Source organism: Gymnoscopelus microlampas, assembly GCF_963454915.1.
Source record: "Gymnoscopelus microlampas genome assembly, chromosome: 11".
Taxonomy (NCBI): Eukaryota; Metazoa; Chordata; class Actinopteri; order Myctophiformes; family Myctophidae; genus Gymnoscopelus; species Gymnoscopelus microlampas.
In genome coordinates this window covers 23,375,572-23,403,464 of record NC_139948.1, presented here as the reverse complement: position 1 = coordinate 23,403,464, position 27,893 = coordinate 23,375,572, and the positions used below count along the sequence as shown (strand labels likewise).

Genomic DNA, 27,893 nt, shown 5'->3' with positions numbered 1-27,893 from the left:
GATGTGCTGGCCTCACCTGCTCTGCATACCCCCCCTCCAGTCCTCTGCCCTCCATCTTCTCCAGTCCAGCCTGCTTCAGTGTGCTCCAATAAGAATGGCTTCACTCACCAGCACAGGTATATAAAACCTGCCACTAGAGACCTTGGGTGTTGCCTCTGAGAACTGACTGGGATTCACACTGTGACCAGAGAAGGACTGACTTTCAGAAGCAGGTATTGTAGCTATGATCCTCAATTTTCTTTTACCTTTATACAAAAGCCGGAGCTTGTTAACATTGAGGAACAACTGCAACACAGTAACAAATGCAGATGTTACATTCTTTTAGCTTTTTTATGTCAAGGTTGCAGTCGCTATCTTCCTCTGTTTTCCACTCCCTCAGTGAATTTTAAACAGGGAGGCTGAAATATCAGCACTTCAGCTTTTTACATCTCACATGGACAGCAAAGAGTCCATCTTTCTAATTTGAAGTGATCATTTCTTATTTTTGATTAATAACTTCACCTGCATCGGTCAAACGTTTGACCTTTGTCCACAGTAACAGCTCTGTGACCTTGTATCCTATTAATACAAGAAATGCGACATTTCAAAATCAAATGTGATTTATTCCAGCTGCACAAGTTGGCAAGGAAGCACAGTTGTACCTTTTATAATAGCAGTATCAGACCAAATCTTATCTTGTATTATGTGGTTTCTCGTGGAAGAAATGCATTCTTTTGCTTAACTTGCTTTGAAAAAGGCAAGTTAGTTAATACAGTACATGTTTTGTTGCATTGTTTGTGATGCACTTAACTGCTATCTTTGTATTTTCTTTTTCTATTATAACCAGTTCTTTGGAGAAAGTTAATTTTAAGTTCTTGCATTCCAACTTGGTATAAAGATAACAGTTTGGTTTGTGATGTTTCCTTCCTAACTATTTTATCCTAGCCCTGGCTTTTGAAATGACCCTATTTCCCTCACACAGTGAACATCCTCAGTGTTAAGTATAACCAAATGGACCATTATGGGTCCATTTGGTTACATTTGTGTACTATCAGACTTAAATGCAACACTCACAATTTTATTGTGCACCTGCTCTTGCCTGAACTTATCTCACACCATCCCAGAATGCGTTTGGTGTGTTCTCTGGGCCTCTTGCTGGGTCTGTTGCAGCTGGGCAGTGCTCTGCTGCTGGGAGCCTTCAACATCAAGTCATTTGGAGACAAGAAGTCCTCCAATGCCACCCTCATGGATATCATCTCCACGGTATGAACACACTATTTCTCTGGGCAAACTGATACAAATTACCTGAGTAATGTTAATTAAATAAACATAGTCCCATGGCCTACTCAACGCCACAGTCAAAGTGCTCAGTCAAAACTCAAGTTAAAGTATAGAGTACAATGTACTTTTGAAGTATTCAAAAGTTTAAAAAAATACTTACTTAGTAAAAGTTAATTTATTTGTATTATCGATGCATTGCAGTAATGTTTTCACAATGCATTTATAGAACCTTGTAACTCTGAAATCACCTAGCATGCAATGTCTTGCTTGTAAGAACCACTTTGCTCTACAAACACAGAAATGCAACAATGCAATCGAATCAACAAAAAGGAAAACACAGTAAACACTCAGTAAACATACTAAACTTTTGAAAATATATGAACCTTTTCACATTCCCAAAATCTCAAATATTGACTTGAGATATGGGTGTTCTGGTTTGTCAGGTTTGTCAGACTCAATGAGCTGGTCAGGCTAGTGGGTTCTTCTCCTGCCTCCTTCATTACCGCCTTTTGTGTGAGTGAAAGAGGGATAGCATCAAATCAATGGATAGCCCTGCATGGCGTATTTCCGCTTTTACATCAATCCCAGTTGAGAGCAGGTACTGTAATTGGTTTTCTCCTGAGAACACAGGATATGACCTATTGTATTTTAGAAAAGAAAAAAGAAGCAGACCTAAAAGTAACAAGTACTTCACAGCCTTCCTAGAAATGTAATGGAATCAAAAGTAAAATATTTGTCTTTGAAATGTAGTGGAGTGAAAGTAAGTATCCAAAAAAGCAAGTACAGATACCTAAGAACAGTCCACAAGTGAATGTACCTCATTACTTACTGTCCATCAGTTACTTACCTAATCCTAACTCCTAAGCCTAGCCATGTGACATAGTAGCCTAATGTAAGTATCTAAACTACCATTTTACAATAACAGTGTACATTTATATTTATTAATTTAGTACAATTAAAGGTAGGGTAAGTGATTTGCTTTGGTTAAAATAAGTGTTAAATAGCTCTATATTCTGATAGTACTCATTGCTATAGAGTGTTTGTTCAGTATTAGGAGTCTCCTTGTCTCTCCACCTCTTTATTATACAGAAAATGAATTTTCGTTTCAGTTTCAGTTTCATTTCCAAATGTATCCAACCAGGACAGAGAACTCAATCAGGATACAGATTAAACAAGTGAAATTGGAAGTGATGACACTAAGAAATGAGCAGGCAAAATTGGAACTGGAACACTATACAAATTAAGCTTAAAAATAGGTACTTTCTCCTGATTGGCTGAGATTTTGACACCTACCGAAAAATGTATTTTCTGTTTATTAAAGAGCTGGAGAGACAGGGAGACATCTGTTACTGAAAAAACACTCTATAGAAATGATTATTATCAGAATATAGTATTTAAACCTTTTAACAAAATACTTTTTGTTTTAACCAAAAAATATCACTTACCCTACCTTTAACACATTTGTTATTAAAGGGAAACATAGTTCTGGACACACTTCTGCTTTAAAAGTAAACTCAAAAGTCACAAAAGGTCAACAAGTGGTATAATTTCAATATTTCAATTAATTCTTCTTTGTAGATTGTCCATCGCTATGACGTCATTCTGATCCAGGAGGTCAGAGACAGTGACCTGTCTGCAACCAACAGACTGATGGAGCATGTCAACAAGTGAGACCATCACTATATTTCAGTGATTGGGTGCCTAGAAACTGCCAATTATACTAAAAATAACACATCATATTGTTATATAGGTCAGAGGAGTGCTTAAATGAGTAGTTCACCCAAAAAATGACTTATTTTCTATCAATTGCACACCCCATGAAGCCTTGAATCCATGGATTATTATTTTTTTTTGTCGCATTCCTAAGCTAACAATTTGATTCCCGTCTCCTTCTGGCTAATGTATCCGGTAGGAGACACAAAGTAGATTCTTTGTGTCTCCTACCGGAAATACACCTGGTCATCAAATTCTTGGCTTGCCACAAAAACAAAATTAATCCATGAATTCAAGGCTTCATGGGGTGTGCAATTGATAGAAAATAAGTATTTTTTGGGTGAACTCCTCCTTTAATAGTGTGCTCGCTGCTGCTGCAGCGTTCACCCCAAAAATGATTGATGTTCTCACTATTTATTTATTCTCCCCAAAACTTTGGCCCCTAACTACTCCTATATACTTTCACTTGATGCGTTGTGAGCTTGTAGATCTGCTCTTTTCTGAAAATGTGAGTACTTTTACTATGGTACTCAAAGTATATTTTGATGCTAAAACGTTTGTACAATTCAAGCTCCAAAACTACCACCCGTAGTTGCCATTGCTCAGGGCTGTTTGCAACCCTTTCCTCAATTAACACACATTTTTGTTTATAGGGACAGGTCAATTTTTAAAGAAGGGTACCCCTGGAGAAAATGGATGTGCCCTGATCTAAAATGCCATGACCCTAAATAATCAATGACCCTTCCCAAGTTATTAAAAAAAAAGATTAACCCTCCCCGCCTATAGGAGTGTCACAATATATTGTCCCACGATATAGCCTATCGTGGTATTAAAATGTGACGATAAGTATTGTCAAGATGTCATACTGTATCATAATATTTTTAAAATTATTATTTTTTTGCCGGTGAAAGTTATACAAGTTCTTACTGTATGGTGTATGATACGAAATGTAAAGTAATCACAGTAATTATTAATCATGTCTTATATCATATTCAAGATATGTTGGAGAGAAATGAAACAGACTCCAGTCACTTTCAGTTTAAAGCACTGCAGAGGGGAGGTGTTGTGTGTCAGCTGATGCTTGTTGACGCTCGTTAATGTGACATGCGTCAAAGCAGTTATGCCAGTCTGCACTCTCAAATAGGCCTACATCTAATCTAAGATTGTTTACATGGTATTATACTGTATCTGGTATTATAGTTATTATATATATTGTTTTGAGCTGTTGGAAATAACTAGGCTGAACTTGGTTCGTAAAGTCCAGATGACAAAAATATGAGGTTTGTGGAATTTATAGTTATGCAGTGTTATATTATATTATATTTGTTTTGTTAGTGTCTATCTGTCCTCTGAAACAATGGGTTTATAGTTAGTGAGAACCTCACTTCTCCCTTAAGCTTGCACAAATGTATTTATTTGTGTGTACAAAGCACTTCGTAATTGTTTTTTAAAGTGCTTTATAATTGTTATTTTAAACTAAAGATGATGGCCAATGTTGATGATACATGAGACAAGAACATTAATAATGTATCATATCAATATCATATGCCCAACATCATGTATGTATCGTGAAATTAGTGTTATCTTGACACCCCTAACCCTCCCCATCAAACAACATCATGACATTTAAAACTGATAATATGTCCGATGTTTTGCTTTCCACATTGATTAGAACATTACTGTAGTCAGTCTTGCTAAATGCACAGTGTAGTGTCTGTAGTGGTAGCAGAATGGACAGTGTTCTAAACTTACATGTGGGAAACCCATTGAATCCCATAATTATTAACTACGGTGACTACACTGTTGCCTATATCATGGGTTTTCAACTGGTGGTCCGTGGAGGTATTGCATGTGGTCCCTGACCATGCAGTTAGTAATGTAGGAAAGTGAAGATTTGTATTATATTTGATTTTATCGATGGTGGATACTGTTAATGTGCGTGACAACAGAAGGGAAATTCAACTCAAGGATGACAGTTTTACACACGCACACAGCATAGTGTGTATTTAAGGGAGGTTTTAGTACATCAAGGTAAATACGGACATCCGAGTCAGACATCCGACTTCCAAGTATCTGACAACATTGATGCGTCATCATACATCAAATAAAAGCCTGTATTTACCTCGATATACTCCGACTTCCAAGTAATTGACAACATCGATGCGTCATCATACATCAAATAAAAGCCTGTATTTACCTTGATGTACACCGACTTCCAAGTAATTGACAACATTGATGCGTCATCATACATCAAATAAAAGCCTGTATTTACCTTGATGTACTAAATCTCCCTTAAATACTTTCACAGAAATGGGAGTTAGAATTTCAAGGGAAACTGTACCGGTTTACCTGGTTGAGTCATCATAAGTAGGAAATGCGCCCATATCAATCGCATGTGCTTGCTTGTACTTGTGCAATTCGAAAATGGCCCCTGTCTAAGTCTTAACTATTAGGCTATCAATTATGGCCTGATGATTCTGGTTTTACTTGTGGAGCTATAGGCTGGCATCTATGCACAAATGTCCATATAGATCCAAATTAATCACATGCACATAATTACTTCAAATGATTATGAATATCCAGTTATATATTGTTCATTGTAACCTACCTGGTGTATTTAATTCTATGAGCAACAAAAACACACTTAAAAGAGGATATCTCTGTGTTGGAAATTGGGATAATGCATCTCTCTATGCCTAACACCTGTTGAAGTGTTGCTTAATTGTTCAACCACCATCGTTAAGACGCTGAATAGATTTGACTGGGTCGTTCACACTTGCTGTGCATTGAAATTGTTAACGATCGTCATTGATTCTAAATAGACCAAGGTGTTACTGGATTTGAATCCTTTGTATCATTTGAAATAGAGAGGGGTCATTGACCACTGTTCTGCTGTAGGCTACTAAAAATGTATATAAAAAATGAACTATTTTATCAATTCAAAATTGCATGACCCTCCCTTGGATTCAAAGTAAAATGAGCTGACCCTCCCTTGTACTAAAATTAGAAAGGCATGACCCTCCCCTATTTTCCTCCAGGGACCCCCTTCTGTAAATTTCGACTGGTCCCTAAACACAAATATGTGCACACATGATAAAACCAAATAAAACCACTCTGGGCTGTCACCATATATGGCCATTAGAATAAATACATAAAGCCATCAAACTACACAAATAACCCTGTATTTTGCTGGATGATGTAATTACCTCAACAAAATGCTACAGTTTCAAACCAGGTACCATGGCTGTTTTTAGGGATCTTCTGTTTGACATAGATCTTTCTCACAATCTTCAAAACTCCAAAATAAGTAACACACTGAGCCTCTAAGACTGCACGGGCACGCCCATCTCATTTTTAAGTTTGCACCATACACCATTGCACCATTCATACATCAACAAAACCAGTCAATCAGTCAGTCTGACTTTTAACTGACTGTTGGTACAGTAACAGTTCCTTATGCAGTTAACAAAGAAAGTCTCACAATGTCCAAAAAAACACCTATATAATGCAAGTAATATCAAAGGAAAGTTAAATAAATAAAACGTTAAATGCTACTGTAAAATGTCTGTATCTCTGGTAGAGATTTAACTGCATAGCTAAATTATTCACCCCGACACCAGTATGCCGACAAGAGCAGTTTGACCAGACCAGGATTGATAGTTGAAAGTGGTTTTATTGCCAGTTGGTACAACACATGTGATGATGATGATGATATGGTGGTGATGATGATTTAACTAAATAGGAGTGAAAGACAGAAACAATCAGTAACTTAAACAAACAGACAATCAGTAACTTATACAAACAGAAAGCATAAACAGATCGGCATAAATGTCTATCAAGCTAATAAACCAAGGAACATAAAGTCTAATAAACAGAAAACAAACTTACTTATAATGCATCGGAAGTGCTCACATAGCTGTGGGTTTCCTGCAGTGAGTCTCTACCCTTCAGACAAAATGTTTGTCTGCTGGTTCAACCTGAGCTTATATAGGCCCACCCCAGCTGGACCAAACTAAACTCAGATTGGGCCCCGCCCACCACTAAGTGACAGGATCAGTTTGTGAACTCTAATCCACCCACTCTCAGTTTGAGAGGGGGTGGATTTTGTACAGCTACTATATTTAACCACTTTCAACCTGGCATCCCTATTTTGTTCATGTCAATATAGGTCAACATTTTCAAAAGAGTTTCCAAAACTTTCCAAAAGTAGCTAAATGTTAGCTATGTTAAGAGCGGAAACATGACTTGAACACATTTGAAACATGTTCTGTAGTTTATCTATCCACTACATTAACTGAGGGGGGGAAATTATCCCACAAAGCAGCCTATTGAGTTCTTGACAGGTTGGATCCTATTTCGTTGAGTTAATATCATCCAACAAAATAATGGTCATGTTTGTGTAAGGCTGTATTGTATGTATTTATTCATTCTAATGTTCATGTGACAGCCCGAATCTATCTATCTATCTTTCTATCTATCTATCTATCTAGCGAGCCCACATTGTTTCTTTAGGAACAATATTTTCCCTAATGCAAGCAAGAACTACTGCAATGACTGTAATTGTCCGTGTGTGAACAGCTAATCTCCGGCACCGTTGGCTGGATGGCAGTGAAACTGTGCACGCACATTCCCTGGATGCCAGAGCCGTACCTCTGCCCCAAATTCTTCACATAGGCGTGTTATAGCGCCACCAGGAGGCGGAATTGCAAAACAAATAGTTTGACAGTACTCCTACAGATTCCATCCAAATTTCGAGCAAATCGGATCCGTCCGATTTTTCATATTCCATCCTGATTGGCGCATTCCGAACATTGCTGGCCCACAATAACCTACCTGACCTGGCGGAGACCTGTGCTCCGAGGAGCACTTTTGCTAGTTTCAAGTATACTACACCTATGTGTACACCTGTGTACAGTAGACAGTGCATGTATTTCTGTATTTCTGCATCTGTGTTTGTGTGTTTATTCCTCTACCAGAGGTTCTCCAGAGTTCAGGTACCGTCACATCGTCAGTGAGTCACTGGGTCGCAGCACCTACAAGGAACGATACCTCTTCCTCTACAGGTACAGTACACACACACATACAAGTACACACTTTATGAATTGCAATTACTTCACCCCCCTCCCCCCCCCCCCCCCCTCATTCGTACCTCTTCTCCATTGTTGATAGAGAACGGACTGTGTCTGTAGCTAAGAGCTACACGTATGATGACGGCTGTGAACCCTGTGGAACTGATACCTTCAACAGAGAGCCTTTTGTTGTCATGTTCTCCTCTAACTATAGTGGTAAGCTGCCCAAGGTGTGTGTGTGTGTGTGTGTGTGTGTGTGTGTGTGTGTGTGTGTGTGTGCGCGTGCGTGCGTGCGTGTGTGTTTGTGTGTGTGTCCGTGCATGGGTGCGTGCGTGTGTGCGTGCGTGCGTGTGTGCGTGCGTGCTTGTTTACTTATACAACTATCTTTGTGCAGCTCCAAAATGTTCATTTTTCAGGAAATGACTAAAACAAAAGAAAACGTGGAGTTAGGAGGATTTGTTCATCAGAATGGATCTCCAACCTCACAATGAGGTTGGAGGTCAAAAGAGGGTGGAGCCTAGAGTCAGCAAAACCAGCTAACTCCACCCCCCTTTGGTGGACTTGGATGGTTTTGTCAAAAGCACTTTTTAATGCTTTTCATTGGTTCAATAGCACTGATTTATGGGAAAAAATGCAAAAGTGGAAAGATTGAGTAAGCTGGTTTCTGCCCGACAGGAATGATATTCTGTTTTATGGTTAAGTTTTCTCTCTGAGTCTGCGGTCTCAAGTACACCCTGGTCTCTCCCATGCCCCTATGACGTTATCTCACATTCAGATTCAGAGTTTATCTGTATTCAGATACATTCATTACACTTTTAGTTGTCAAATATCCACTCCACTCTCTCCTCCTCCCTCCCTCTCCTGTATATCCCCGTCTCTCCTCTCTCCCCCCCCCCCCTTAGCTGTGAGGAACTTTGCGTTGATCCCCCAGCACACCTCTCCAAAGTCGGCTGTGAAGGAGACAGATGCTCTGTATGATGTGGTGGTTGATGTCCGTGCTCGCTGGAAAACCAATGTAATTATTCTCTCTCTCCACACACACACACACACACACACACACACACACACACACACACACACACACACACACACACACACACACACACACACACACACACACACACACACACACACACACACACACACACACACACACACTTCCCTTTGTGATACATTACGCGTCGGTTCTGTGTCTGCCTTTGTATATGCCCCGTCTCTCTCTCTCTTATATACTGTATGTAACAGGACATACTGCTACTGGGTGGCTTCAACACAGACTGCAGGTATGTGAAGAGGGCAGACTGGAATAAGATCCGCCTCTTCACAGACAAGAGTTTCCATTGGCTGATCACTGATGACGCTGACACTACTGTGTCTCAAACCAACTGTGCCTATGACAGGTAGACTGGCACACACACACACACACACACACACACACACACACACACACACACACACACACACACACACACACACACACACACACACACACACACACACACACACACACACACACACACACACACACACACACACACACACACACACACACACACACACACACTAAAGGGAATAATACAGATTGATCACAAATCACTGTCACTCATTCATAGATTGCGGAAGAAATACATACCGTAGATACATTTGTAAAGAAACACACCTCATGTCCTGTCCTCTCTGTGTTTGTAGGATTGTGGCAACCACTGACATGATGGTGAAAGGAGTTGTGCCTGGCAGTGCTAAAGTCTATGACTTCATGCAAGACCTGCATCTCAGCCACAGTCTGGTAACTGCAACTGGATCTGAAAAACTGTGATATGCCTTCATAATTTACCTGCACATTTCCACACCTGATCAAGACATGATGGGAGTAACCGGCGCTCTGCATATAGGCTATTATTGTCTCTCTGAAGACATGATGTTAAATGATGATTCTGTATATGTTTTACAGTATATGATGTATTTGTTGAAAAATATAGAGTCCTCCAAAAGTGATACATATACAGTACAGTATATTGTGAATTTAATTGACCTTCAATGTGGTCCAAAGAGTTTTCCTCAAATCAAAGGAAGGAATCTCTTTGGTTGAAACATATTAACGTTTTTTTTGGCGAAAATATTAAAGCTCTATATTCAGTAATCAATGCTGTAATGTGTCCAATAACAGGGATCTCCCTGTCTCTCCATCGTTTTAATAAACAGATCAGGTTGCCCATTTTCAGATGGGTTGTACAATTTCACCTAATCAGGAGAGAGTACCCATTTATCAGCTTCAATTTTATAGTGTCACAGTTTCAAAATTGTCTGCACATTTTTTGGGTAATCACTTCCAATTTCACTTGTTCATCCTGTATCCTGTATGAGTTCTCTCTCCTGATTGGATACAATTGGAATCCCGATCTGAAAATGTATTTTCCATTTACTAAAGAGCAGGAGAGACGGGGAGACCCCTGTTACTGAATAAACACACTATAGGAATGATTAGTATCAGAATATAGAGCTATTTAACAAGTATTTTAACAAAAGAAGATCACTGCACCTTCAAGGCTGGTGAGTGATGGTTCAGTTGAGTGGTGAGCTTAACAGATATAAAAAAGGACCCGAAATGAATAGAGTATCATATGAAGAACACAATAAAACATGATGTTCTACAATGTAGAATAGTATGCTTCATCAGTTGCTTATTGTATAATTACAGTATCTGATAAAGCAGTGACCATGGTGTCACACAAGTATATCTAATATGCTTATGTAGATGAGAGTGAATCAGTACAACCAGATAAAGGTTAAGCACAACAAGGCTAAAATATATCATAACAGTTCTGCTCTTTTGTCCTGAAGGACAACACACATGCCTGGCCCTCGTTGATATGAATTTCTTATTTTCACAGGCATTGGCTGTCAGCAAAAATTATCCTGTGGAGGTGGAGCTTGGACAGGGAGGTGAAGAGATTTGCTAAGCCCCTGCTGCCTGAGCCCACCTACAGGGACCACCTACAACAACCCAATCATCACAATTGTTGAATCTGAATTGATTGTGTTCTCTTCAGTGGGGAAACACTCAATGACCATGATGCAATGAATTACATGGCAATACAATTAAATCAGTTTAACTGGTGCTTTTACTGTCATGTCTGGATTACACTGATTCTTTTTTAAAGTTTTACAATTTAATGGTATTTTGGGACAAATAACACATCTCACTTCTCAGATATTTTAAACCCCTGTCCAAACAAAATAGTGGAAATAAGAAGTTGGTGAGGAAAGATTAGTTGTTACGCCCCGGCCTAGGGGAACCTTTAGGGCGCAACATAACAAGTGAGACCCCCCCCTTTCCAGCTCCAAAGGACCACCAGCAACAAGAGTTTGCAGCCTTTTTGTGGGTTTTTATTAAAAGCCAGTTAGGGTGGGCATTACATCAAAACAACAAACAAACTAACTTAACATAAGAACCTAAAGAACCTGTAGAACGTAAGAACCTGGAGAACATAAGAACCTGGAGAACATAAGAACCTGAAGAACATAAGAACCTGAATAACATAATAACTACCCTATACGAAACCCAAGGCTGTTAAAATGCACACAATAACTCCTAACAAACATGTCTACACTGTAGGTTGGCTGGCAGTCTTGCTGGAACTGGAGAGGAGAGCCCACAAGCAGGCCCTTTAAACTTCCCTCTGCCAAGGCTGGAACCAATCAGCTCCCTGCAAAATTACTCACTCACACAATCAGCCAGACACACCTGCAGCCCATCACTCACAAACACACACCAACCACACAGAGGGCATAGACAAACCTATACGAAGATTAAAACATAGTCATTACAGTTCACATTCTGTGATATAAGCATGATATCAACTTGAAACCCTGTCACAGAATGTTTGGTCCATGTGTATGAGGGACATTTATTTATTTTTTATTTATATGTTTATTTGACAGGGACAATACAAAAAACAATGAATCAGTTATAAAAACATGAAACCGTTGCAATTGTACAAGGGGTTTATAGCCGAGGCTAATTTGCGACCCCAGTCCCTGGTTAGACCCTTCTATACAAATATAAATATCTACCTAAAAATTCTGAAACCGTGTTGGAGGAATGAAATCAAAGGTGTTCAAATTACTGTATAAAACAGGAAGCCTCAAGATAATAATACTCAATAATATTAAAATCTATTTTGTTGTAAGTCCTACTACAGTGCCATGACCATGAGTCATGACCCTTACAACTATTGCTAACCTCCCTCCAAAGCTAGACTTAACTCACAGGCATAGTGCAGTTAGAGTATGTGTTCACATGTCAAGGTTGCAGCCGCTCTCTGATTTCCATTCCCACAGTGAATATGGGGAGACTTCTTGGGCAGTCTGAAATATCAGTGCTTTTTACATCTGACATGGACACCAAACAGTCAACTGTTCAGTATGACCTCAGTTCAGAACTTCACTTCTCACTTGAAATAACAATGTTTTATTTATGTTTATTGCTTCACGCACCTGCAGCAAAACCCTTGACCTTTGACCACAGTGACATCGCCACTGTGACCTCGCGGTCAGTTATAAATCAACTATTACACTTCCATGATGAGACAATTGTCATTTGTCCAAGCAGTGCAACTTGGCAAGGAAACAACAGTTTACTTTTTCCACAATGCATTATACCTAAATCTTGCATGACTCATGGAAGTAATGCCTACTTCAGGATAACTTGACTTTTAGAAGACTAGTAAGTAGCTAATAAGTAATCTGTTTTGTTGCATTGTGGCGCAATGCTTCTTTTATAACTCTTTGGAGGAAGTTGATCGTAAGTTCTTGCATTGCAACATTGTATAAAATTAACAGTTTGGTTTGTGATATTTTCTTCCTCGCTATTGAAATTATACTCTGGAAATTATACCCAGATTAGAAAGCACCGCCCTCTGTCCTTCTCATTGGTTCGGCAATGCATGTTTTTTTTTTGTTATCTCTGAATTATTACCACCCACACCTCACCTCTAGCCCACACTTAAAACGTCACCAGACTTATCAGTAGGCAGAGATCTCTTAAAGTCTGGCTACACAAGACTAGCCAGACTAGTTGTTATGTGAACAAGGCCGAAATTGTATCACATTTGACTTGCCAATATCTTGGGATATAGCACACTTTGTTTTGTCCTTCAATAAATAATTTGGGTCAAACTCACAACAATAAAATATCCAGCTTCTTCAGGCTTTCACAGGTTCGGGTTATACTGGTAAGTTTCAATACTTTTGATTTGAGAACACAACACTTCAGAAAATTCCCTTAAGAAACTGAACACGGATTCAAAGGTATCAAAAAGGTAAGTAATATTTATTGTCCCTAATACGGCGGCATCTGTGCCTTAAAAACAATCAAAATAAACACTATACTAATAAAACACAACAAAAACAATTTACACAACAACTATAAAATAAATTATAAAGTTGTGCAAATTACGCAGGGCTTGGTCAACAGGGTTTCATTTAGCAGGGGTTCTGTGCAACAAATACTTCATAAGTAAAGTGCGGTGCCAATAAAGTGCTTTGGGATACTCAACACGGTTTTCTCAGGGGAATTGCTGCATGTCCATATATGGGGGTAGATAGGAAGAGGGTTTAAGGCCAGTCGTCTTTGTCTTCTTGTCTTCTTTCTCTCCTTCTGCAATGATAGAGACTTGGACCAGTTCACTGTGCATTTATAAAGTACAGACGTGTTTTCACAGGTGGTGGTTATACAAGGATATACGTTGCATGGACCGTTACTTACTAGCAGCCAGGCTTTTTACACCTGGCGCTGAGTAGGTGTAAAAATGGACCCTTACGTGTCTATTACAGTGCAGATTGGGGTCAGAGCTGGGACACAAGGGCTCCTACGGTGCCTCCTACATCCTGGCGTGGGTCAGCTTCCCCATGACTCTGATCAGCGGGCCGTGGTGGGCGGGGCTTGCTCTAAATGTGTTTGATGTACAGGTCAGGTGTTCATCAAAAACGTACGCATGCCTGGACTCTTCATCTCTCTCCCTCTCTCTCACATATGCAGGCAGGCGCAGACACACACGCACACACACACACACACACACACACACACACACACACACACACACACACACACACACACACACACACACACACACACACACACACACACACACACACACACACACACACACACACACACACACACACACACACACACACACACAGGATTTCATCTCAGTCCGATGCTGCCACCTAGTGTCAATATCACCAAATAGCACAAACTACCAGGTTCATGAACTGATCCAACATTTATGTGGATTTTTGTAAGTTCATGAAGCCTGTGCACATTATTCCTCTATTAACTACAAACTTCACAAATCTACAAAATGGACCATTATGGATCCATTACATTTTTACTCTCACAATAAAACTAACAGAGAGGAATTGGCTGTGTATGCGGAAGGTTGATCCATTAGCTCCTAAACTCAGGTTCAAAACCAAATGACAGAATGACACGCACGCACGCACGCACGCACGCACGGAAATATTTAGAGAAAATATTTGAGTAGCCAACATATATGTGAAATATACAGTATATATAGGTGAACTTCAAAATCTAAAGAGTCCAAAATATATTTTCACAAATGTCTTATTTGCGTATGTTTTGAAGAATGCATGTGAATATTTTAGGCGTGTTTTGACTCAGATTTGACCTTCTTATGACACACAAAAACAACACTGACTCGTGAATCGTTTTTGTATTCTTTAGTTGGCCATGAGATCAGATCTTTCCCATCAAGGGTACAACATCAGATTTTCTGTCACAGTGTAAATGCAGCTGCAATGTGGATTCATAAATTGGATGGAAGTGGCAGCACAAAGATGTTAGTTCTATCAGACATACATGAACATAGAGTACTGTCATGGGTGTGGTTATGTCATTAATGTTTCATTGAAACATTAATGACAGACAAATATACACTACTATGCAAAACATCATATATAACACCAGTTTGAAAAAAGTATAATAAACAGTTCGAGGGGGAGGGGGGGCAGGGCTAGGCTTTGACTTTTACTGTAAGTGCTCTTTTTGAGAGAGCACTACAGGAGAGTATGGATTCACACTCCTTTAGGACTGTTGGTAGGGTTGGTAGAGTGTTCCACATTTTTGTGGCATAGCAGAAGAACAAATTTAACCCCTTGTTAGAGCCTGGGTTGGACGTGATTAGTGGAGCTCCCTAGTTTGACAAGTACATGGGTGTCTTTGTGGTGTAGTGTATCTTGTAGACCAGGCCCATTGCAAGTTGCTGTACTCTGTCCTCTACCCTGAGCCATCTGAGTCTAGCAAAGTGAGCAGGTGTTAAATGAGTTAGATGTGAAGCCAAGATGTAGCCTTAGCCCAGTTTGTTTTGGGATGTCTGCAGCCTTGTTTTTAAGGCCTAAACTAAATAGAAAGGTGCTCTCTGCAGAACGCAATATCTCCAATATGGAAGATAAGCTTTGTACAATAACTTCTTACTTGATTCAGTGCTTGCATGCCTTGACCCCGTAGCCTATAAGCTTTTTGTTGGGCAGCATATGCAAATCATTACTCAGGCCACTATATTACCTGTGAAAAAGAAATAACAATCAAAATGATAACCAATACGTTGCTGCAAACTGTATACTGTATGTAATTGCACTCCATATCCACCAGAGCCAGCATTGTATCCTCCAATTCTACAAAGTTCTTTCTTGCTTTTCTCACAGTCTATGAATGTTTGTGTGCTTTTCATATGAAACACATGACATGCCCGGTGTGCACTATGTCCTTGTTGGTCTTTTTTCACCATGTTTCCTCCCTGATATATGATAGTAAACAAATGAAAAGGAATTTCCATGTTGTTTGGTCTAAAGACAAACAGTCCACCCTTGCTTATCATCAACAGTCTGTTTACAGCACCTGTTGAATTCTCATCGCATGCTAAACTAGTTACCACCACCATTTGTGTGAAGTCAAGCCAAGATTATTTTTTACAGAACTTTCAGAAACAACAGAGCTGTCCTTTACAGAGGCAACATTTCACAGGAACAAATCACATTGAATAAAGAGAAGGGGAACAGAATCTAAAAACAAAAACAGAGGAAAATACAGTATTAGCAGTTGGAAAGGTGATAATGATTTTTATAATTTCAACCAGGGACATCATTTGTGCAACACAGGTGCTGACATTAAAGGGCCATTCACACTGAGCACTATAACTATAGCTATAAAAATAAAGTTTAAAAAATCATGAGTTCACACCAACAATAAAAAATGTACAATGGAGAACGATATAGTTATCGTTATAGTTATAGTGCAGTGTGAATGGTACTTTAGTCAGAGACATTTAATGTTTCTGACATAGAAAGCACATATAACACAAAAAATAAAACATTCACCTCACTTGAACTTCAAACAGTCCCCCTCCCATCCTGATCCACTCCTCCCATTCACACCTTTCCTCTTCTACGCCCTCCTCTACCTCATCCCTCTATTCCTGTATTCTCCTCCACCTCTCTTCCCTTTCTTACAGCCCCCCAACCCACATTCACAATCATGCACACATGCATGCACTATGTCACGCACACACACTCACGCACTAACTCACACACTCATGCACGCACTCACGCACGCACGCACGCACGCACGCGCACGCACGCACGCACGCACACACGCACGCACGCACGCACGCACGCACGCACACACACACACGCTCTGCATACCCCCCCCTCCAGTCCTCTGCCCTACATCTTCTCCAGTCCAAACTGCTTCAGTGTGCTCCAATAAGAATGGCTTCACTCGCCAGCACAGGTAAATAAAACCTGCCACTAGAGACCTTGGGTGTTGCCTCTGAGAACTGACTGGGATTCACACTGTGACCAGAGAAGGACTGACTTTCAGAAGCAGGTATTGTAGCTATGATCCTCAATTTTCTTTTACCTTTATACAAAAGCCGGAGCTTGTTAACATTGAGGAACAACTGCAACACAGTAACAAATGCAGATGTTACATTCTTTTAGCTTTTTTCTTTTTTTTTTTTTGCAAACAATGTATGGTCATTTGTTTATTCACAAAATGGTTAAATTGGGGCAAATGTTTGTTTCAAAACATCTGCAAATAAAAGTATGAGATGGAATCTTGAATGGTAAACTCGAATATAGGCCTTCAGGAACAAGTATGCCTTGCTTGCCTTTTTTAATTCAAGTATTTAAATTCCTCATTTAAATTCAATAGATTATGACATAGTTTTACTCATGGCCAACAACTGAGGGATAAATTACAGATTTGCGTCTCAGATATTTAAACATTTGTATTAATCCTGTTGCATCCCACTCCTCCTGTCTAAACAAAATAACAGACATAAAAAGTAGATAAATACATTCCTGTGACAGAATATTTGTTAGAAAGTTCCTAACACCTGCACAATGGCAAAGTGTTCAAATTACTGTAGAAAACAGGAAACCTCAAGAGGAGAATAATCTCCCTTTTGTTGTCTGTCCTCCTAGCACCGTGCCATGTCCCTCCCTCCAAAATTAGACTTGAGGAAAAGCTCACAGACTGTGAAAGTATGGATTCACATGTCAAGGTTGGAGTCACTATCTTCCTCTGTTTTCCACTCCCTCAGTGAAATTTAAACAGGGAGGCTGAAATATCAGCACTTCAGCTTTTTACATCTCACATGGACAGCAAAGAGTCCATCTCTCTAATTTGAAGTGATCATTTCTTCTTTTTGATTAATAACTTCACCTGCATCGGTCAAACGCTTGACCTTTGTCCACAGTAACAGCTCTGTGACCTTGTATCCTATTAATCCAAGAAATGTGACATTTCAAAATCAAATGTGATTTATTCCAGCTGCACAAGTTGGCAAGGAAGCACAGTTGTACCTTTTATAATAGCAGTATCAGACCAAATCTTATCTTGTATTATGTGGTTTCTCGTGGAAGAAATGCATACTTTTGCTTAACTTGCTTTGAAGAAGGCAAGTTAGTTAATACAGTACATGTTTTGTTGCATTGTTTGTGATGCACTTAACTGCTATCTTTATATTTTCTTTTTCTATTATAACCAGTTCTTTGGAGAAATGTTAAGTTGTTGCATTCCAACTTGGTATAAAGATAACAGTTTGGTTTGTGATATTTCCTTCCTAACTATTTTATCCTAGCCCTGGCTTTTTAAATGACCCTATTTCCCTCACACAGTGAACATCCTCAGTGTTAAGTATAACCAAATGGACCATTATGGGTCCATTTGGTTACATTTGTGTACTATCAGACTTAAATTCAACACTCACAATTTTATTGTGCACCTGCTCTTGCCTGAATTTATCTCACACCATCCCAGGATGCGTTTGGTGTGTTCTCTGGGCCTCTTGCTGGGTCTGTTGCAGCTGGGCAGTGCTCTGCTGCTGGGAGCCTTCAACATCAAGTCATTTGGAGACAAGAAGTCCTCCAATGCCACCCTCATGGATATCATCTCCACGGTATGAAACACAGCAGGCCTCACATTATTTCTCTGGGCAAACTGATACACATTACCTGATTAATGTTAATTAAATAAACATAGTCCCATGTTTAAGCAGTGGTGGACAAAGTGGCCTACTCAATGCCACAGTCAAAGTGCTCAGTCAATCTTTAACTCAAGTTAAAGTATAGAGTACAATGTACTTTTGAAGTATCCAAAAGTACATGCTTTTAAAAATACTTACATTTTCAAAAGTACAAGTAAAAGTTAATGTATATGTATTATCAATGCATTGCAGTAATGTTTTCACAATGCATTTATAGAACCTTGTAACTCTCTGAAATCACCTAGCATGCAATGTCTTGCTTGTAAGAACCACTTTGCTCTACAAACACAGAAATGCAACACAGAAATGCAATCGAATCAACAAAAAGGAAAACACAGTAAACACTCAGTAAACATATTAAACTTTTGAAAATATATGAACCTTTTCACATTCCCAAAATCTCAAATATTGACTTGAGATATGGGTGTTCTGGTTTGTCAGACTCAATGGCCACAGTTACATGGACAGTTGTATTCGGAATGAATACACTTCTATTCGGAATGGATGAATGGATGAATTCATTCCGAATAGATTTGCTCATGTAAACACCCCAATTGGAATAGAATATTCCATTCCAGTCTGACCCGAATGCATTTTCATTCGGAATAGGAGGGGTGGTATAGACCGTTTGAATCGGGTTAAATCAATCGGAATTGACCATGTAAACACTTTATTCCAAACGCTCCTGTCCGTTTGGAATACATGCATTCCTTTGCGCATGTCTGTGCTTAGTAGGGCTGTCAGAATTGTCCAAAAATGACCTATCAAATCTCTAATTCAGCCACGGTTGGTGCTGAGAAGCGCTCGCTCCTGCGGGATGAAATTAATGATTCTAATAGCGTCATTTAATAAGCCTGTAATGGTTAAGCCCAGACTTGTCCAGGAGAACGGACGCTCCGAGGATTGCTGGGATATTTTTCTAAACAGGTATTTTAGTCCTCAGTTTTTAAAAAGAATCCCTGGCCACATGACAAAGATTTTTTTTTAAAATCCCTATCCACACGTAAACGCATTGATCATAGACTGTAGTGTTGCTCTCTCTCTCTCTCTCTCTCTCTCTCTCTCTCTCTCTCTCTCTCTCTCTCTCTCTCTCTCTCTCTCTCTCTCTCTCTCTCTCTCTCTCTCTCTCTCTCTCTCTCTCTCTCTCTCTCTCTCTCTCTCTCTCTCTCTCTCTCTCTCTCTCTCTCTCTCTCTCTCTCTCTCTCTCTCTCTCTCTCTCTCTCTCTCTCTCTCTCTCTCTCTCTCTCTCTCTCTCCATTTATTATTATAATGCCCATGTGCGAATGCGCGATGACATCATCGTACGGTACCTACATGAGAAATGTGACAAATACTATAGGCTAGCCTACGTTTTACCGTGTCTGGTACCAATACAAAAAAAGAAACTGGTCTGAACTTGTAGATCTGCTACTTTTGCATTAAAACGGCGATGACAAAGGAACACAGGCTTGCACCGCATACAACGCTGCCTGGTACGACCGATAGACCTCCGCCGCGGAGGCACAAGGGGGCTATTGCCTCCTCCCATGCCCACCAGGGGAAGCTCTGCTCCGGGTAGTGGCCCCTGGTCCATGCCCGGGCGTAGGCGGGAACCACTTTGCGTATGTCAAAAGTTATATTCTGAATGAATGCTTTGCTCATGTAAACGAGGAATACTTTTATTCAGGTCCCATGTAAACAGGTGAGTGGATCAGATTCCTCTATTCAGAATGAGTTCATTCGGAATGAATTCATTCTGAATGAATACATGATGGTCCATGTAACTGTGGCCATTGAGCTGGTCAGGCTAGTGGGTTCTTCTCCTGCCTCCTTCATTACCGCCTTTTGTGTGAGTGAAAGAGGGATAGCATCAATAGATAGCCCTGGATGATGTATATGTGCTTTTACATCAATCCCAGTTGAGAGCAGGTACTGTAATTGGTTTTCTACCGAGAACACAGCATGTGACCTATTGCATTTTAGGAAAAAAAAAATGCGGACCTAAAAGTAACAAGTACTTCACAGCCTTTCTGGAAATTTTGTGGAATCAAAAGTAAAATATTTATCTTTCAAATGTAGTGGAGTGAAAGTAAGTATCAAAAAAAGCAAGTACAGATACCTAAGAACAGTACACAAGTAAATGTAGCCTATCTCTAGCCATGTGACATAGTAGCCTAATGTAAGTATCTAAACTACCATTTTACAATAACAGTGTTCATTTATATTTATTAATTTAGTACCATTAACACATTTGTTATTACAGGGAAACATAGTTCTGGACACACTTCTGCTTTAAAAGTAAACTCAAAAGTCACAAAAGGTCAACAAGTGGTATAATTTCAATATTTCCTTTTTTCATTCTGTAGATTGTCCATCGCTATGACGTCATTCTGATCCAGGAGGTCAGAGACAGTGACCTGTCTGCAACCAACAAACTGATGGAGCACGTCAACAAGTGAGACCATGACTATATTTCAGTGATTGGGTGCCTAGCCACTAAAAATAACACATCATATTGTTATATAGGTCAGAGGAGTGCTTGATAGTGTGCTCGCTGCAGCAGCAGGGAGAACACTATTGATGTTCTCACTATTTATTTATTCTCCCCAAAACTTTGGCCCCTAACTACTGCTACATACTTTCACTTGATGCGTTGTGAGCTTGAACTTTGGTACTCAAAGTATATTTTGATGCTAAAACGTTTGTACAATTCAAGCACCAAAACTACCACCCGTGGTTGCCATTGCTCAGGGCTGTTTGCAACCCTTTCCTCAATAAACACACATTTTTGTTTAAACACAAATATGTGCACACATGATAAAACCAAATAAAACCACTCTGGGCTGTCACCATATAGACCAATTATTTGTTTACTAACATTGAGACTGGACGCACAGGTGATTGTTTCACGCAATCAATTCCCAACCTGTTATTTCGGGCTGCGCTGGTTTCAGCGCACCCCAACCCCCTCTTGTGTGTTGGCTAGTGAGGCGCGTCCTAGCGAGACCTGATAGAATGGGTTTCATTGCACGCATACTGGTTGCACGCATACTGCTTCTTATCAGTGTGACGTCGTCTGTTAAGGGGTCTATATGGCCATTAGAATAAATACATAAAGCCATCAAACTACACAAATAACCCTGTATTTTGCTGTATTTTGCTGGAGGATGTAATTACCTCAACAAAATGCTATAGTTTCAAACCAGGTACCATGGCTGTTTTTAGGGAGCTTCTGTTTGGCAGATCTTTATCTCACAATCTTCAAATCTCCAAAATAAGTAACACACTGAGCCGCTAAGACTGCACGCCCATCTTTTCAAGTTTGCACCATACACCATTGCACCATTCATACATTACATCAAAAGAACCAGTCAATCAGTCAGTCTGACTTTTAACTGACTGTTGGTACAGTTACACAAACAGTATAAGGTACAGCCTTACTGCCTATATAATGTGTTTATATAGGCCAGGGGAAAGGCTTGCAAATAGCCATTTATGTTCCGGGCTATTTGACTCTCAACGGCCTTTCTAACCATGTGTTTAGAGCTTAGCTGAAGACACTGCGGTATTCTCCTAGAGACGTTTAAACTTTCTTTGGGTAAATGGCGATCTATCTATCTATCTATCTATCTATCTATCTAGTATCTATCTATCATCTATCTATCGTCTATCTATCTATCATGTACTGTATGTTTGGAGGTAGTACAACATTTTAAACATGTTGCACAAAATTACAGCTATTTCCCAGATTTAACATCATGAAGCACACTAATAAAATTGTTTAAATGGCAATGTCGAGACACACACACCCATAATTCACCTCCCACATCGCATGACATACCCCCCTCTGTCATACTTCGACTATTAGAAAAAAGACGATCTACAATGTGATGCGTTGTGAGCTTGTAGATCTGCTATTTTGGAGAAGGCTTGACAATCTCTCACACACACACACACACACACACACACACACACACACACACACCATACACCTAGCACTAGCACCAAGCAGGGGCGTAACTGATGACAATTAGGAGAATGGAAACTGCTGATCAACCGGAGCCAAGTCTACACACTCACAGAGAGAGATGCCAAGTCAAAGAGAGCACTGCCTGGGACCCTGACTGAATTTGTACTTTTTATATTATTTTTTGACTTGAAGTGAGCCCACATTGTTTCTTCAGGAACAATATTTTCTAGTTTTCCTATGTAATGCAAGCAAGAACTACTGCAATGACAGTAATTGTCTGTGTGTGTGTCCGTCTGTGAACAGCTAATCTCCGGCACCGTGGATCGCAGTGAAACTGTGCACATTCTTCACATAGGCATGTTATAGCCCCACCATTGCTGGCCCACAATAACCTACCTGACCTGGCGGAGACCTGTGCTCCGAGGAGCACTTTTGCTAGTTTCAATTACACTACACCTATGTGTACACCTGTGTACAGTAGTGCATGTATTTCTGCATCTGTTTTTGTGTGTTTATTCCTCTACCAGAGGTTCTCCAGAGTTCAGGTACCGTCACATCGTCAGTGAGCCACTGGGTCGCAGCACCTACAAGGAACGATACCTCTTCCTCTACAGGTACAGTACACACACACATGGATCACTCTGCAAGTACACACCCTATGAATTGCAATTACTTCATACCCCCCCCCATTCGTGCCTCTTCTCCATTGTTGATAGAGAACGGACTGTGTCTGTAGCTAAGAACTACACGTATGATGACGGCTGTGAACCCTGTGGAACTGATACCTTCAACAGAGAGCCTTTTGTTGTCATGTTCTCCTCCAACTATGCTGGTAAGCTGCCCAAGGTGTGTGTGTGTGTGTGTGCGTGCGTGCGTGCATGTTTACTTATACAACTATCTTTGTGAGAACCCGGAGACAAGGTCAGAAAGATGAGCACAATTACAGAAATTGAGGACATTACGCTGGTCCTCAGTTTTAAATATCTCTGCTATCGGGCAGCTACCAGCTAACTAAATGTTCATTCTTCAGGAAATGACAAAAACAAAACAAAAAGTGGAGTTAGGAGGTTTTGTTCATCATTGATAAGAACAGCTGAATGGACCTCCAAGCTCACAATGAGGTTGGAGGTCAAAAGGGGGTGGAGCCTGGAGGCAGCAAAACCAGCTAACTCCACCCCCTTTGGTGGACTTGACTGGTTTAGCAGAAGGTTTGAGGATCCAATGGAGTTAGATAGTTTTGTCAAAAGCACTTTTTAATGCTTTTCATTGGTAGCACTGATTTATGGGGAAAAAAATGCAAAAGCGGAAAAAGGGAGTTAGCTTGTTTCTGCCCGACAGGAAAGATATTCTGTTTTATGGTTATGTTTTCTCTCTGAGTCTGCGGTCTCAAGTAGCCTACACCCTGCTCTCTCCCATGCCCCTATGACGTTATCTCACATTCAGATTCAGAGTTTATCTGTATTCAGATACATTCATTACACTTTTAGTTGTCACATATCCACTCCACTCCACTCTCTCCTCCTCCCTCTCCTCCTGACCCCCCCCCCCCCCCCCCCTTAGCTGTGAGGAACTTTGCGTTGATCCCCCAGCACACCTCTCCAGATTCGGCTGTAGAGGAGACAGATGCTCTGTATGATGTGGTGGTTGATGTCCGTGCTCGCTGGAAAACCAATGTAATTATTCTCTCCACGCACGCACACACACACACACACACACACCCCTTTGTGATACATTACGCGTCGGTTCTGTGTCTGCCTTTGTATATGCCCCGTCTCTCTCTCTCTCTTATATACTGTATGTAACAGGACATACTGCTACTGGGTGACTTCAACACAGGCTGCAGCTATGTGAACGGGGCAGACTGGAATAAGATCCGCCTCTTCACAGACAAGAGTTTCCATTGGCTGATCACTGATGACGCTGACACTACTGTGTCTCACACCAACTGTGCCTATGACAGGTAGACTGACACACACACACACACACACACACACACACACGCACGATACACACGACACACACAAGGGAATAACACAGATTGATCACAAATCACTGTCACTCATGCATAGATTGCATAAATACATACCGTAGATACATTTGTAAAGAAACACACCTCATGTCCTGTCCTCTCTGTGTTTGTAGGATTGTGGCAACCACTGACATGATGGTGAAAGGAGTTGTGCCTGGCAGTGCTCAAGTCTATGACTTCATGCAAGACCTGCATCTCAGCCACAGTCTGGTAACTGCAACTGGATCTGAAAAACTGTGATATGCCTTCATAATTTACCTGCACATTTCCACACCTGATCAAGACATGATGGGAGTAACCGGCGCTCTGCATATAGGCTATTATTTTCTCTCTGAAGACATGATGTTAAATGATGATTCTGTATATGTTTTAGAGTATATGATGTATTTGTAGAAAAATAGAGTCCTCCAAAAGTGATACACATACAGTATGTTGTGAATTTAATTGACCTTCAATGTGGTCCAAAGAGTTTTCCTCAAATCAAAGGAAGGAATTGCTTTGGTTGAAACATATTGGGTTTTTTTTTGGCGAAAAGATTAAAGCTCTATATTCAGATAGTAATCAATGCTGTAATGTGTCCAATAACAGGGATCTCCCTGTCTCTCCATCTTTTTAATAAACAGATCAGGTTGCCCATTTTCAGATGGGTTGTACAATTTCACCTAATCAGGAGAGAGTACCCATTTATCAGCTTCAATTTTATAGTGTCCCAGTTTCAAAATTGTCTGCACATTTTTTGGGTAATCACTTCCAATTTCACTTGTTCATCCTGTATCCTGTATGAGTTCTCTCTCCTGATTGGATACAATTGGAATCCCGATCTGAAAATGTATTTTCCGTTTACTAAAGAGCAGGAGAGACGGGGAGACAAAAAAGGACCCGAAATGAATAGAGTATCATATGAAGAACACAATAAAACATGATGTTCTACAATGTAGAATAGTATGCTTCAACAGTTGCTTATTGTATAATTACAGTATCTGATAAAGCAGTGACCATGGGGTCACACAAGTATATCTAATATGCTTATGTAGATGAGAGTGAATCAGTACAACCAGATAAAGGTTAAGCACGTCAAGCCTAAAATATATCATAACAGTTCTACTCTTTTGTCCTGAAAGGACAACACACAGACACATGCCTGGCCCTCATTGATATGAAGAACACACAGTTACAGCTTAAAGCCTATATAATCACAACAAGGAGACATCCGTTGGACAAGAAAGAATTTCCCTTTTGTACACAAGAACAAAGAATTTTTAGACAGGACCAGAACGTACACAATAAAACATGAGGTTCTACAATATAGACACAAAAACAAATTACATCCAAAAACACCAATATCCAAACACAGCAGAAAGACATGGTATAGATTACGTCACATAAAGTTGTCATTTCTTATTTTCACAGGCATTGGCTGTCAGCGACCATTATCCTGTGGAGGTGGAGCTGATTGGCTAAGCCCCTGCTGCCTGAACCCACCTACAGGGACCACATACAACAACCCAATCATCACAATAGTTGAATTTGAATTGATTGTCTTATCTTCAGTGGGGAAACACTCAATGACCATGATGCAATCAATTACATGACAATACAATTAAATCAGTTTAACTGGTGCTTTTACTGTCATTTCTGGATTACACTGATAAAAAAAATAAGGTTTTACAATTGAATTGTATTTTGGGACAAATAACACATCTCACTTCGCAGATATTTTAAACCCCTGCCCAAACAAAATAGTGGAAATACTGTAAGAAGTTGGTGAGGAAAGACTAATATTCAGTGATATAAGCACGATGTTAAATAGAACTCTGTCACAGAATGTTTGGTCCATGTGTATGAGGGACATGAAACCGTGTTGGAGGAATGACATCAAAGGTGTTCAAATTACTGTATAAAACAGGAAGCCTCAAGATAATAATACTCAATAATATTAAAATCTATTTTGTTGTAAGTCCTACTACAGTGCCATGACCAAGAGTCATGACCCTTACAACTATTGCTAACCTCCCTCCAAAGTTAGACTTAACTCACAGGCATAGTGCAGTTAGAGTATGTGTTCACATGTCAAGGTTGCAGCCGCTCTCTGATTTCCATTCCCACAGTGAATATGGGGAGACTTCTTGGGCAGTCTGAAATATCAGTGCTTTTTACATCTGACATGGACACCAAACAGTCAACTGTTCAGTATGACCTCAGTTCAGATCTTCACTTTCTTTCTCACTTGAAATAACAATGTTTTATTTCTGTTTATTGCTTCACGCACCTGCAGCAAAACCCTTGACCTTTGACCACAGTGACATCGCCACTGTGACCTCGCGGTCAGTTATAAATCAACTATTACACTTCCATGATGAGACAATTGTCATTTGTCCAAGCAGTGCAACTTGGCAAGGAAGCAACAGTCTACTTTTTCCACAATGCATTATACCTAAATCTTATATTGCATGACTCATGGAAGTAATGCCTACTTCAGGATAACTTCACTTTTAGAAGACTAGTAAGTAGCTAATAAGTAATCTGTTTTGTTGCATTGTGGTGCAATGCTTGGTGCAATGCTTCCTCCAACACTTTGGAGGAAGTTGATCGTAAGTTCTTGCATTGCAACATTTTATAAAATTAACAGTTTGGTTTGTGATATTTTCTTCCTCGCTATTGAAATTATACTCTGGAAATGATACCCAGGTTAGGAAGCACCGCCCTCTGTCCCTCTCATTGGTTCTGCAATGCATGCTTTTTTTCGTTATCTCTGAATTATTACCACCCACACCTCACCTCTAGCCCACACTTAGAACGTCACCAGACTTATAAGTAGGCAGAGATCTCTGAAAGTCTGACTACACAAGACTAGCCAGACTTACCTATCCCACCCCACCTCAAGATGCGTTTGGTGTATTCTCTGGGCCTCTTGCTGGGTCTGTTGCAGCTGGGCAGTGCTCTGCTGCTGGGAGCCTTCAACATCAAGTCATTTGGAGACAAGAAGTCCTCCAATGCCACCCTCATGGATATCATCTCCACGGTATGAAACGCAACAGGCTTTCTCACTATTTCTCTGGGCAACCACATTAGCCAAAATAATCGACCTGATCCAATCGTATAGTGTGTTTTAATTAAATACAATTAGTCTAAAATTATCTTACACCCGGAAACAACCTTAATTAACCCCATTTTGACTACTATTTTGCAATGACGGTGTACATTTTTATTTTGTTTCAATTTTCAATGTAACATTTTTGGAAAACTGTTTAATTTATCTGAACGGGAGATACTTCTGCTGTTAAAGGTAGCCAAGGTAAGTG

General features: G+C 40.0%; 2 protein-coding genes across 2 annotated transcripts; both read left to right on the top strand.

Annotated features, from left to right (window-relative positions):
* The first annotated feature begins 172 nt into the window (after window positions 1–172).
* Window positions 173–11,122, top strand: LOC311056195 (deoxyribonuclease-1-like). Its single transcript, XM_084072644.1, has 9 exons — window positions 173–212; window positions 1,104–1,242; window positions 2,839–2,927; window positions 7,950–8,036; window positions 8,143–8,258; window positions 8,945–9,057; window positions 9,288–9,442; window positions 9,732–9,828; window positions 10,934–11,122. Exons 2-9 carry the CDS (start codon window positions 1,105–1,107, stop codon window positions 11,000–11,002), a joined length of 864 nt encoding a protein of 287 aa, XP_083928770.1. The 5' UTR covers window positions 173–212; window position 1,104; the 3' UTR covers window positions 11,003–11,122.
* Window positions 11,123–16,910: 5,788 nt separating this feature from the next.
* On the top strand, window positions 16,911–26,106 carry dnase1 (deoxyribonuclease I). The gene is made up of 9 exons (XM_084071411.1): window positions 16,911–16,950; window positions 18,388–18,526; window positions 20,959–21,047; window positions 23,090–23,176; window positions 23,279–23,394; window positions 24,123–24,235; window positions 24,368–24,522; window positions 24,705–24,801; window positions 26,002–26,106. The coding sequence occupies exons 2-9, from the start codon at window positions 18,389–18,391 to the stop codon at window positions 26,050–26,052; spliced, it is 846 nt and encodes a 281-aa protein (XP_083927537.1). The 5' UTR covers window positions 16,911–16,950; window position 18,388; the 3' UTR covers window positions 26,053–26,106.
* Window positions 26,107–27,893: the final 1,787 nt, after the last annotated feature.

Bases quoted from the DNA above. Each gene is read 5' to 3' on its own strand.
- LOC311056195 (XM_084072644.1), top strand. From the start codon at position 1,105: ATGCGTTTGGTGTGTTCTCTGGGCCTCTTGCTGGGTCTGTTGCAGCTG. The intron at 1,243-2,838 runs GTATGAACACAC...TCTTCTTTGTAG, and splicing joins TCATGGATATCATCTCCACG to ATTGTCCATCGCTATGACGT. The intron at 9,058-9,287 runs GTAATTATTCTC...TGTATGTAACAG, and splicing joins GTGCTCGCTGGAAAACCAAT to GACATACTGCTACTGGGTGG.
- dnase1 (XM_084071411.1), top strand. From the start codon at position 18,389: ATGCGTTTGGTGTGTTCTCTGGGCCTCTTGCTGGGTCTGTTGCAGCTG. The intron at 21,048-23,089 runs GTGAGACCATGA...TTCCTCTACCAG, and splicing joins CTGATGGAGCACGTCAACAA to AGGTTCTCCAGAGTTCAGGT. The intron at 24,802-26,001 runs GTAACTGCAACT...TTATTTTCACAG, and splicing joins TGCATCTCAGCCACAGTCTG to GCATTGGCTGTCAGCGACCA.